This window comes from Pterocles gutturalis, unplaced genomic scaffold (assembly GCF_000699245.1).
Source record: "Pterocles gutturalis isolate BGI_N339 unplaced genomic scaffold, ASM69924v1 scaffold7455, whole genome shotgun sequence".
In the NCBI taxonomy this organism is placed as follows: Eukaryota; Metazoa; Chordata; class Aves; order Pterocliformes; family Pteroclidae; genus Pterocles; species Pterocles gutturalis.
Genome location: NW_010138166.1, coordinates 66,574 through 80,612, shown reverse-complemented (window position 1 = coordinate 80,612; position 14,039 = coordinate 66,574). Strand labels below are relative to the sequence as shown.

The window sequence follows — 14,039 nt, the reverse complement described above, 5'->3', positions numbered from 1 at the left end:
GCAGCGAGGAAGGGCAGATGCTCCTAGCCGCAGCCAGCAATGCCTCTGCTGGCGAGATGCTACTGCAGCAGCTGTACTCTACCCAAGTCCAATTCGATTACTACATTTGTAAAAATGGGCTGATAAAGAGGGAAGAAGCCTTGCACTATCTGCTGGTTAGAATTTCAGTTAGATGTATAAATCTGCACAGGGTTTTCCCAGGAGCAACCGAGGAGTCTCTCTGGGGAGTCCAACACAGAGGTTGCTAAGCCTGTCAAGTCAGACACAAGAGTATTCTCTGTTCAGCAAATCTGTGGGGACACGACTCTCCAAACTCGTAAACAAAGACATTAAAAAGCACGAAGAGCAGTTGCACTGTAACTCGTGTGGAATTCGCCTTAGGTCTAGCATTCTAACTTTTGTTTGACACAGTTTATAAATATTTTATTCTGGAAGAATATTTTTTTCCTTAAGCTACTAAAATAAGAAAGGGAAAGAAAAGAAGAGCAGAGCTTAAGATCATATTGTTGTACAAACACACAAATAGCATTTTGCAAAAACAGCTAATGAACATACACTAATTGGTTTATTGCAGATACTTGTCTGCACACGAAATGTGTTTCTGTATGAATACCCATCGTACAGGTACTGGAAAAATGCAGCTTCTGGTCTGCTGTCAGATTTCTGGCATTTGACTAGTCCTTTGATAAAAAAGATCAACTATAGCTGAAATAGATCGTTCTCCATAGTCATCACCCAGAATATGTGAAATGAACCTTCTTACTCTTAAGAGCTAGCCATGCTGAAATCGATGGAAAGCCTTCTCACATCAACAGACTCCATCCTCTACGTAGAAGCTCAGCAACTGATTAGATAATTCCGCAATTGCATCAAACCCAAAACCAACAGTCAGATTTTCAGTGGTTTTAAGCACTCATAAATCTTACACAAGCCAGTGGAAGTTGGATGCCTTTAGCATCTTTGACAACTAGATTGGGAGTTTTTCTAACCAAGACTCTAAAAAAGCACAGACGTAGATGACAACTTCTACCCACTACACCACCAGGACAAGTTTCTTACATGCCAGAACAACATTAGATAGATTTCTATATTTTGAAACAGCTTTGTGTAATCACAGATTGAAAGCTTTATATCTTATTTTTACTACACGTCATGTCCTCTACCCAGGAATGTTTAATTCCAAAAAGATGCCAAAAGTAACGATGCCTGAAGTCCTGCATACAACAGTGAGGTGAAAGAACAAGGGGCGGTGCCATCCTCCAAATTCTGTAGAGAAAAACACACCTACAATAAATACATTTAAAAATAAATGGAAAAAAATTCTCTACTACCCATTGGTTAGTTTGGAGGAGAGTAATAGTTACTGGTGCCACAAACCCCCAGCTGTTGATTTCTTTTCCTTCCTCTCCATCCCTTCAATCTTAAAACTCTTGGCTCTCAGCGGCCATCGTGCCTTTATGAATACAACATTATTATTGCTGCAGATTTTTGCTTTATGAGAAAGGAGAATATAATGAAGGTGTATTTTTTAAAAGACAATCTTATAAGGCTTTACTCAGGGAGGAACAAAACCAGAAATATTATCCTGCATGTGTATAATTCTAACAGTACTCAACACTGTCTGAATTATACACATGCAGGATAATATTTCTACACAGTATGTAACGCCAGTATACTAGTCCCTCCTCTGCAACAACCCACTGCAGTCCAAACAATTGTTATCACTTAGGTGTAATTTCTTTGACTCTTCTTATTAAAAAACATGACAAATTTTTACTAGAAGCCTTGCCAGGTTCATGAATCGTAAGAACTCTGCAGGCACATTCAGTGCAAAAACAAGCGCTGTGAAGTGTTTTTCTACCTGCCCCAAAATATGAAAAAGTTTAAATACATTATCTGGGAAAAAGCACAGTATCCAGACTCTGTGACTTTTATACAGATGGGTAAATTCTATATGTTCAAAAAATTTAATAGCTCAGATGCTTTAGGGATGGTGCCAACAGCCAATGGGGATTGACTGCCTTTAATGAAGCTGAATATAATAATATTTAAGGAATGGATAGGGAGTGATCATGTTGGTTAAAAGAAGTTTCTAATCTTTTCAGGAATTAATGCTTAACATTCATCTCTATAGTTTCACTCTTCATCAGCAAGGAAACAAAATTAACCAGACTTCTTGGAATATGAAAAGACTCAGGTTAAACAAGAGCAGTATTATGCACTTCTAACACACAACTGGAACTTACAGCCCACTTTCTAGGTGACACTTTTTTTTTCTATACCAAAGTGGCCCCAGGCCCTGCATTACAGGCATAAAGTAATTTGCTTTGGAGTTCCCTGGACAACCCGGACCTTTAAACTTCTCTTTTCTTTAGCCAAATACACCCTTTCTGTGCCTCTCAAATTTTGAATGTTGTAATAAGTCCTTCCAAGTGCAACATTTTTAGGGTATTTCTGATGCTGGAGTGATTTATTTCCCTTTCCTGAAAGGCACGCAGAGGAAACAGCAATGGTTATGCCAGGGATCAGTAAAATCCAGCTTTCTGAGTCACTTGACATCTGTCCTCACTCCCTACTTACCCATGTACACAGCCAACAGCACACCTACTTTTATGGTCTGACAACTCCACCACTTCATATATATTCATTTCACTCCTTAACATATGAATATGAATTTTCCAATTTTGAAAATAGATAGCCAAGGGACAGGCATTCTGTACTGAAGCATTAGGAGGCGAAGGAGCAGCAGGTAAGTCAGCAGCACACAACCAAGCCTCCCCTGATCTGCTCAGCATCACACAGCTCTGGAATCCCAAACCCACAAGGAGAGCAGCAATGTGCCCCAAAACTGGAACTGACTCTGGCAGCCCAGGTGCTCCTGCCTTCCTCTTGGTGCTTTTGATTCAAAGTTAATTTGGAAATAGCTGCCCAGGTGCCTCCTGGCAGAAGACTTGCCCAGCAACCCAAGTGCTCAAAACTTGGAGAAACAAAAAGCTTGTAGGAATTACAGCCCTTGGATTATTCTGTGTGTCAACACTCAGAACTATTTCTCTTTTAGCTGCAACGATAACACTGTTATCCTTCATGTGTTCCTTTAAATGTTTATTTTCACTAGGCTTCACCTGCCTCATCATTACAGCCAGTTAAATGAGATCAAGAGACTTAACAAGCTTTGAGTATCAAAGGAGGAGTCTAACTTTGCCAGTCGCTACAAACCACCACCAGCAGAAAATTCTCCACTGCTGTTTCTGATGTGATCAAAACAATCCTGTTATTGCAACTAGGAATTTGTTCTAAATCTGACTTAAAACGAACCAACAAGCAGTAACGAAGGTGTGCCGCTTTTCCACAAGTTCTCAGCAGGGTCAGCAGCAGAGGAAGAGTTACTCCACACCAACCTTCGACTGGGTCATGCCTACTCCTTCCCTGCGGATGACGCACATGGACACAGTGTGTATGACTGCATCTCCCTCTACTGGCTAGCCCCCGAGTGGGACCGTATTTTGTCCTTTACAAACTGTCCTTTTGCTCAAATTACGAAAAGCTGTCGGAACTGAAGCAGCAGTTCAAACCCTGCTGAAGTATTTCTTACAGAAACAAGCCCACAGTGGGATGATGGCTGTTAATGGGTTTTTATGGTAGTCACTGGCAATAGGACGGTATGTACAAGTAAGCAAAAAATACAACACACCACAACTTGTGAGTTCGTTTTACTGACAAACACCACGCATGAGCTAACGTGGCCCCTTTTAGCAGTATACTGAATAAAAAGCTTGATTCCACCTGATCTCTAAGGTTATGACCTACAGGCTACAATGTCCTCCTACGCTGAATCCTACACTGCAATGAAAGTTCTCAGAGAGCATGTTATCTGAAATATCATTTGTGATAATATTGAAAATAATATACAACATTAATGCTGAAAAAGCTTATGTAATATTCTACTCATCTCTCCTCTAAAGATCTTTACAGTTCTTGGAATAAGAATATTATTTTTAGTTAAACACTGCCATATTTTTTTCTTCTCATTCTCACAGTACCAGGACATCTATGACTTTAAATCCAAAAGCTAGTTATAAAGCAGTTTCAACACAATTTACTAAGAAAGTCAGAAATCATGGTTTCCTAACACCATTCCATAAAAGTCAAAATTTTGAGATTGCTTGCCTGACTCCTTCATTATTTGTGTTAATTATCTATTTCCCTTATATAGCTCCTATTCTGCAATGTTGAAAAGATCAAACTGTAAGAAGCAAGACAGTTCAAATAAACACTGCTCAAAAGGAGAAGAAAAACCAAATAACCCCCCTAATTATTCTTAGCTGTGTTGAAGTGTTACAGCCATATAAGGAAGGCAGTTTTACCCCTCCACTGTATTTAGATGAAATCTTATCACTAAAATAATTCCTTTTAAAGTGCAATGTCCAGTAAAACGACTAACTCAAAGCATACAGAAAAAAATACAGTGGTACCCATTAGGGCAAAAAATAGGTTGGAAAAGACTATAGCTGGAGTTCAATCGATGTACAGGGTGAACAGGTCCTCATTCAGCCCACGACTAGCTCAGCCACACGTTACCTGCACCAGCAAGGATCCCTGCTGCAGACAGCTGAGAAGGAAATGGTTTCTCTTAACCACTGTTACCAAGAACAAACTCTTATTAGCAGCAAACTGCATAGTCCTCCTTTTCCTCCTGTAAAACCTTCGCCCAAGTGAAGGGCTGTTAGGCCACTATGAGCCTGACATCTGACAAAGATGCATCACTGACTGACAGCACAGAATCAAGCAATCGAGCTGCAAGAATCCTACAAAAATCAATTACACTTCAACATTCGATGAAATCAGTCTCCATTTCAGCTCTCCATATTGAACTGATTTCATCCTACAACAGCACTCTACTTCTGTGATGGATTTTGTCCATGTTACTCAAGGGTAGACAGGTCTCTGCACCACAAAGATGATTTCTACCCTAGGGCACAAGGCTTTTACGTGGGTTTGGTTGACCTGAGCAGAATCAGGGGGTAAAGCCTGATTCCCCAGCCCAGAGTGGCCGGCTCTCCCTTTCAGCATCCTTTCATCCATGTTCCCAATTCACCTGCTTGGAGAAAGATCCCCAGGGAGCATAAAGGCTTGAATAAACAAGAAGGAATCCTAATCCCATGAGCATCACGCACACAAACACATGAAGCGGTTGTGGAAACAGAGATCTGGAATGGGAATGTATCAGCCCCACAGCAGGAAACAAATGTGGAGGTTAATGAAACGGTAAAAAGTCTCCCCACATCCACAACAGCCGCTGCACCCACGGGAGGTCTCTGCAGGGAGAATTTCAGCATAGGGCCCCTGAACACTGAATGCAGGCTGAGCCCTTCTGTCCTCATCTAATAGCTGAGGGAGCAGTTCACTGCTAGGCTGGGTAGTTGGGGTATGAGAGAGTCACTAGGCAGCGTTTCTTAATGACATACACCCCAAAGAGCGAGCTGGGTGCACCCCAAAGCCCAGCCTGGCACGCGGCAGCCCCACGGTCCATGCACGGGGCTGCTTACATCTGCCCTGCCTCGGAGTTCAGGCTCGAGGGCAGCCGAGCTGTCAAATCATCAAATCTACATTTCGTTGGAACATAGCTGGAACGGACATGCTTCTGCAAAAAAAATTGTTTTGACAAGCTGTGTTTGCAGACCCAAAGCCATTTCCTGAGAAAATGTGTGACCAGCGCTAATGGGGATATCCACACTGTTCATTCTGCACAGAAAGCTGCACGCCAGGGTAATGAGAACAGGGGCAAAGGATTAATTAAATTAAAAGACAAGAATTTTAAAAGGCCTTTCTGACCAACAGCTCTGTTGCTCCATTCCAAGGACAAATAAAAAGGAAATTAACTCTACATCTCATTAGAGAGAACTAGAGAGCTGGGGCGGGCGGGAGGACAAAAAGATGTAGGAACTTGTATGTAACAAAGACTGAAGTGGACAAAACCTTCCAAACAAACCCCAAAAAAGCCATGAGAGTTGATGTCCCCACCTGGGACAATCTTTGGGGTGGACAGGTGAGACAGTTGCAGGCTTTGAGGTGCCACTTTCCAATGAGGCTCTCGCAGCCCCGAGCCCAGAAGGAGAAATCCACCTGGCATAAATCCTCCTCCTGCCGCTGCTTTGTCATTCGGTTGCTGTTTTAACTCCCACACTTCTCACCTTTGATCCACCCCCTGGATACTTGCTTAGTTGAAGAGATATTTTCTGCCCATTTGGAAAGGATACTCTAACCCTATGAAAGCAATCCTGGTGTCTGCCAGGGCTCTGCTTGAGCAGACGTGTTAAAGGAGGCCAAACGAAACTTCCCATGACCCAGGACATTTCAGAGAAAGCATCAGGATCACAGGGCTACAATAGTTTATCTTGGCCATTGGATTTATTTGGGCTGTAACAAATATTTTGGCTTCCTTCCCTATCAGTTTGCCAATGAAAACAGAGATCCAAGGTTTTCAAGACTGCAGGATTGTAGCAATTCTGAAAAATGACAAAGTGAAACACATACCAGCTCATAAAGAGCTATTCATGCTATAAATGCCCTCTTGTGCTGCTTTCCGCACACTGTAACTCAGCTGCTGGAAACATTGGGCCTGTTGGCCCTAACACTGATCTCAGAGATTTGTTCTGCAGCAAGTCATTTTCTCTACAAGCAACTTCTCCGATTTCTGAGCGGTATGTCATTCCTCTCCCACAAAGACACAATGACATACTTTTTTTTTTAAATTATTATTATTGGGATTAAACCAACATTGGGGATGATAACTCTTGACACAGGCTACCAAAACATCTGTTCATACTGGAGATGACAATCCAGCATTATGAGATGTCAGTGAGATTCACCAAAGAGAACACCCTCATTTTTATCTCTCTCCATTGTTATTGGAATTATATCCCACGCTGCTACTGCAATCCAATACTGCAATTCTCCCTTCTCCGGGAATCTGCACACACGATTACGCTCCACAGACTCCATCACCCCAACATTGTGGGGCTGCTTCCAGGAATGCTCCCTCCGAACACCAGAGGTGCAGCAACGAGAGGACCTCCAAACCCTGCCTGCAACCTGGAAAAGCAGCTGGGTCTTTCCAATGATGGATTGACCTACAATACAGATTCTGCCCTTGGAACTTAGTCAATGACTACAGCAGTGCTATATAGATCAATAAACCAACTTGCATTATCAGGCTTTTGTAGTTAAAGGCAAAAAATATGGAAAAGAAAAAGACATTAGTACATGTAACTCTTCTTGTCCTAAGCACTTTAAACTGAGATCTCACTTATCAATCTGTGGCTGGTTATATGAGTGAAAACTGAAAGTCATCTCCCTCCATTAAAAACTAGTGGGAAATAAAAGTCAGTTAAATATGTTCCAACACTCAAGGCTAGGAGTGAGGCGTTGTGGAGTACATAACTCTTCTGCTAAATGTTATATTCCCCATTCTCTGTATTACTCATGGTATGTAACTCACTGCTTTGGTGACAGAGGTACCAACTGGCAAAAACGTTCTCTTACATTATTCGTTCCTTAGACCCAGAATCTACAGACCACTCTTATGTTTCCAGACTATGGAGACTTCCCTTCTTTACCCTATAGGATGACCAGATAGACACAGAAAGGAAACGGGACACAGAGATGAGTGAAGGCACAGATTTCTCTGGAGATATCATTCAAAAACTCAACAGCTTTGTTATTCTTTCCTTTTCCTCAACCTGGAATCTGAACTTTAGCCTCTGAGTAAAGATCAACAAGGACTGGGGCTGGTCTAGGATGTGAGCAGCAGAAGCCTGAACTGACACAATTCTGCCAGGGACACTTCTCAGCTTTTACTCTAGGTGTTTTACAGAAACCATGGTGGTACTCAGGATTTATTTAGCTCGCTTTTCAACCAAAATTACAGCCATAAAATAAAGTAAAATAAAAGGAATAAAAGCGAGAGGAATAAAAGTCATATTCAAGAAGAAAAGCAATAACTGTTTCTACAATAAACACTGCAAAACTCAGGAATAAGCTGATTTAAGGAAAACACAAGGCACTTCAGTGATATGATGGATTATTGATGCAGCAACAGCTACTGCTGCTTTATCTGAGATAGAATTTTACACTGACTTTTGCACCAGCTTCTTTACTATATGCTTCCCTAACAGAGAATTAAGTGTCTGACTTTTCAAAAAGGACAGTGTGAAAACATCCAAATATTCACAAGAGACAGAATTAACGGAGGTTTCCAGATTGTATAACTTAACTGGTTAAGTTAGTGACAAAGCAGCAGCTGGGTTTCAGCTTTTTATTTCAGTAAGAGACATTAAGCCTTCCAAATAAGCCAGTGCTGCAAGAAGTCTCACTTACAGAAAAATTACAGAAAAGCAAAGGATGCAAACTGGCCAGACAGGGAAAAGACTGCCACAAAAATAAATATGCCATTTACATCTCAAAGATCAGTTTTAACATCAACCTAACACTGATGTACTTGAGCTAAGAAAAAATGACTGTCCTTTCTAGAAGGGACTGAAAGCAGACATACTGACTTGAATACTGACGGGACCAAAGAGCAAACGCTTTTTCCAGCCTCAGCGAAGGTAAAAGGTTGATGCAAAACCTTGTTAATATTTCTGCACACTGCTTTGTTCTTTAGACTTTATTTTGTGTGTACAGCTATTTTACCCTACACAGAGGTCTAAACTCATTTCCTTCCAGAGAAGTGTCCCCACGAAGTTCAGACAGCAAAAGGAATCAGTAGAGAATGTCTCACTCTCTCCATCTTGTGGGCATAAATGAATGGTGCAGCATGTGTTTGTTAAATCCCACACAATTAACGGTAATGACCCCAAATGCTTATTAAAATCAGCAGAATATCTTTGTGTGGTTTTTTGTCTCTCCAAATAACTACAAGAATACAGCATCACTTAACATAATGCAAGAATCATGTCAAGTATAGAATTCCAGAAGAAAAGTGAAGGCACTTACCCACTGGTGATGTCATCAGCTCTGATATTCTTGCCCAGCACATCCCCATCGCTCATGTAGCCGGTGGCATCCATGGTGATGCCTTCCAGATCGATTTCATCACTTCCCTTGTCTGAGATGTCCACGTGGCAGACACTGCTCCCGCGGGATGCTAGCTGCCTCCGCAAAGGTGCTGAATACATGTAACGCCCCGACTCGGTGTTGATGAAGCGGCTGGCGTTCCCCCGCGGAGGATACCCGTTTCCCATTTTTTTTTTGCAGGCGGGGGCTGGACTGCCCCAGTCTCCACGATAAGGGGGTGGGTCGTGCCGTTAAGCTGAGGATGCTGCGGCCGCTTATCTCGGTGGTGACGTTGGTGTCAAATGTAGTTTCCAATGTGCTTGAGAAAGAAGAAATGCCTTTGGTTAAATGGGGCTGGCTATACAAGCGCCAGGAGTTTTCAGGTGATTTTAAGACCCTACGCCCTGAACGCTACCAAGTTACAGACTGAGGATAGATTTAGATGAGAGATTAGGAGGAAGTTTCTTCCTGTGCAGGTGATGAGGCTGTGGCCCGGGCTGCCCAGAGAAGCTGTGGATGCCCCATCCCTGGAGGGGTTCAAGGCCAGGCTGGATGAGGCTTTGGGCAACCTGGGCTGGTGGGAGGTGTCCCTGCCCATGGCAGGGGGGTTGGAACTCAAGCTTCAAGGTCCCTTCCAACCCAAACCATTCTGTGATTCTATGACTGCAAGTAAGAGCATTAACAATCTACCCGCTGTAACACCTTGAGAGAGCTAGGGTCATTTCTCAACGCTGTTCTCAAGTGAGGATACTCTTGCATCCAGGCCACCAAGTGTGCAACACACGTGTGAGAAGACTTAAGCAGGAACTTTTAAAATGGATTATCCACAGTATCAAAGCATAACTTTTTAATCTTCAGTCATATATAGCTCTATTATACCATGGTTTTGCCACTCCAGGCAAGGGAGTAGGATATTAAGCTGACTAAAGGAAAACCAACTGAAGTACTATTTTTCTGATACATTTTATTTTTTTTGGCTGCATTGACTAAAGTACTAATACTCTGGAGATGTGTTCAGCACCAAGATGGAAGCTATTTCTACACTGAAGAAAGGATTAAATAAAAAAAAAGAATAAAAAAATACTTTTTCAAAATATATATTCATTAATTGAATATATTTTTCAAAATATTAATAATATGTATACAGAGCTCTAGCTACAAAAGCATTTTAGTTCATAGCCTGTAAATACAGTTTTTGACAAGTGTCAGCTATATTAAATCTTCCCTTCTCTGCATCTGAGCCTCTGAATTTGCTGCATTCCTTCCAACAGCAATGCCATTACAGACTGCACTTGGTCTGAGAACGCTGTGACCACTTATCTCGGTAGTGACACTGGTGACATGAGGAGTTTCCAATGTGCTTAAAAAACTAAATGCATTTATTAAATGTAGACTGCTATATGGAACCTTAAAAATGTGACTGCTAGCCCATGAGATTTCAGGGGATGTGTATAGATCGTACGACTACACTCTGAACACTTGCAGCTTAATTACAGCTAATTTAGTGGTGACTAACCCAGAGCTGCAACTTCTTTTACCCATGTGAACCCCCCTTTTCCCTTCCTGCTCAACTAACATAGTGTTCCTTTTTTTTTTTTTTAGTGGATATTTGTCAAAATAAGCAGCACTGTATTATTTGCAATATGATGTTATGTATGCACTGCAAAAACCTACGCATCCTCTGGTGATAGTAATTAAATCATAATAAGCTGTCACATTAATTGAGATTTGGAAAGAAAAATAGCATTGGGAGTTCATCTCTGCAAGCTCTGCCTCAGTTTTGGATACAAAGCCAAAAGACAAAGTGTTTCCCCAATGAACTCATTTAGGGCTGGAGTCCATAAGGCACCGAGCTCCAAGTAGGACCCCGACCTCATTAGGAACCAATCAGTGCATTCTCCCAAGCCTCCTGTTCAACCCTGAAAAGATCTGAGTCACGGAATGTTTAAATGTAGTAACAGTCTTTGTGTATTTAGAGCATATTTGAAACGTTGCTGAAGATTTCCAAACACCGCTTTACAAAGAAAAAGCAGCTATACACATGGATGACTAATAATATTAGAAAAATTTGTTTGTCCAAAGATTGGTCAGGAATTCAAGTTATGCACTTTATCGAGTGGGTCAAGCACAGTTCACCTGCTTATTTAAACAAAATATTACACATTGGGGGAGAGGGGTGCAATGCACTGAAGTTGTTCAAGAGTAAGTTGAAGAAACATTTTAACCAGTAACCTATATTCAAACATCACCCAACACATTTAACAAGCACTGATTACTCTCCACCTTTGATTCTATATACAACTCGACACCACCCATTACTCATTATAAATCTCAATAAACAGAGAACATAGTTCAGAATCTGTGCTTTAAAAAAAGAAAGTACGAGATTGGTATCTTCCACTGTCAGTGTTGATAATTTTTTAAGGATGCAGCCCAGCCAGACCCGAGAGATGTAAAGTAAGAGCACTGTGATTCCCATTTTCTTATAAACAAAGTCATGCCATTACCTGTGAGTGACCTGGGTTCCCCGTAAGCTGGACATGGTTTCCTCTAAGTTTTGGCGAAGATCGGCAATGTTTTTCACAGTTCGTAACCGCCGAGTTTCTGGATCCTCTCCTACAGGGAGAATAAACCATTAGAAAGGATGAGGCAGGAAAGGGCACAGAACGGAGCTGTTACCTCTGCCTGAATCTGACTCAAACACATTTTTTCCTGACTCTCTGTTATTTAACACCCTAAACTGACTACGATGGAGATATCATTCCCCACGGCAGGCACCTGCTGCTGTCACAGCTGGGCTGAGAAAGAGCTCTGTACTGTTGACTCCATTTCACAGGCTGCCTTTCCCCAGATGCTTCTGCATTGTCGTTTCCCCATATGACCCAGTTTAAATCCTGGTTAACTTTCAGCCTCATTGGAAGATACACTCCATCAATACCACCCTTCCCATCCCATCTATTGACACAATTAACATTAACTCGACACAGCCAATTTCTCCAATTCTGTATTTTCCCTAGACCTTCTTTTTCCCATTTTAAACAGATCTCATTCTACAACAGCAGCTTTCCAGTGTTGATGGGGTGCTTCATGCTGAGTGACATTTTAAGTAAAATAGCAAAAGTTTCTGATTGTTCGCAGCCCAACAGCTATCATTACTTAAATGTGCTATGTGACACAAAGTCAAGGGATGCCTTTTCCCTGGCATTTAGCAATCCTGTTCTTTAAATGCTCTGTTCTAAAACACATTTATGTACCACTCTTTAAAAGTATAGTTTATATACACACAAAAAAAATATCCTCCTAGTGCCTCAGCATAATTTGTTTTTATAGAATTAATAATTTAACTAGTGCCCCAGCATAATTTACTTGCTCTCAGCTGTCAGTCAAGAAGTGCTTTGGTTGCTAACCCAGCCGAGCTTTACATAGTTAAACCTTCAAAGAGGTTGACAAGAAGTGAGTTTCTAGTAGTGCCAACATATTCTTTGCAAGCTGAATGCTGAAACAGAAAACCTCAAAAAAAGCCATCACAAAACTTCTGTGGGGTACATAAGGAAATTATTTCATTCTAGGAGGTTTACAAAATTTTGTATCTGCACAAGTGATGCATTCTTATGCTGCCAGGGTCCTGGTCACCCATGCGATGGCTAGTTTAGGTGGCTATCTATACATTACATAAATCAGAAGCATTAAGGAACAGATAAATAAGCTGTAATTTTTCTGTTGTTGGAACTTTCCACATTCTTTGCTTTAAACTTCTTGTTTCTGAAAGATGCCAGGTTGGTTGCACAGAAAAGTCAAGTCACATACTCTGCCTGCAAAGAGCAGTAGCACAAGCTACTCGCCAACGTGCTGGAGCCCCAACTATGGGAAACTATCTAGGGAGGGGAAGATAGATTTTAATGCTTATACATGCTTTTTTTTTTAAATGGGTCTCTACTCCCTGGGAAGTAATCTCCCCGAGATAGAATTCACTTAAGCCAAATGGTCAAATAATTATGATCTGGCTGGACTGGAAATAGCTGCCTAACAAGACCGATTCCTTTAGCCAACGGGTCTCTGGGACAGAAAACATTTTCTACACTCACGGATCTACAAATTTTTGCAGTAAAGAACATAAAATATTTATAGGCCTTCAGCCTAACAAAGGTCAGAGTGCTCTTTTACAGATCATTTCTCTCTCAGATATGAAGGCAAACAGTAGATAACTTCTTAAGAGAACATACATGAGACTAGGTAAACCCATTTCTATTGAGATCAGTCTTACAGCTAAATTGATTCTGAATTTTTACTTAAATGACATTCACTTGCTTAAATTATAAGCATACTTAAAAGGCAAACTTTGGATAGTGTCACTAGGACTCAATTATTAAATCTCTTAGCTCTTCATGAACGGGCAGTATCATTAAACTATTCAGTTTCCAGTTTTCCCTACCTATACCCTCTTGTTTTATATGTGGTTTTACATTAAAAGCATCAATAGCTGCTGTGTAGGGAGAGAAGAAATCTGTCCCTTCTTTCTTTTATTTTATTTGGGTCAAGGGACTATTTTGTTTTGTTTGCTCCTTTTCCCCTAAGACGCCTTTATGGACTGCTGCTCTCCGTGGGGTTTGGCTGCACACAGCTGGGTTTTGCATCTCCACTGTTTGAGGTTGTCAGCTGCCTTCCATTTTTGGACCCCCAAACTTACATATTCTGCTTGAATAATAACTTTGTATTTACATAACATCTGTCATTAAAGACTAAAGACTGTAATCTATAAACACTTCTCAGTTTACGGGCTGGAATACATCCAGGCTAGGCTAGATGATGATTAAGAGGTAATAGTGAGAAAGTTTAAGCAGCTAGACACTCTACAGTTCTTACTTTGAGCCATCTCTGATATTTAAATATGACCCCCAAAATGTTCTCAAGGATTTCATCCCTTGTGCCATTCATTTGCATTTTAAATATTTAATCCACCTATATACAAACCATACACACAAATA

At 41.1% G+C, this 14,039-nt stretch overlaps 1 protein-coding gene across 1 annotated transcript in view; it reads right to left on the bottom strand.

Annotated features, from left to right (window-relative positions):
• LOC104468662 (neuron navigator 2-like) overlaps window positions 1-14,039 on the bottom strand; it is a gene marked incomplete at both ends in the record, with an annotated part of 107,574 nt that overhangs the window by 46,119 nt on the left and 47,416 nt on the right. Inside the window, 3 exon segments of the mRNA XM_010082880.1 lie at window positions 8,995-9,249; window positions 9,251-9,373; window positions 11,562-11,670. Of these exon segments, the coding sequence (XP_010081182.1) occupies window positions 8,995-9,249; window positions 9,251-9,373; window positions 11,562-11,670 (487 nt within the window).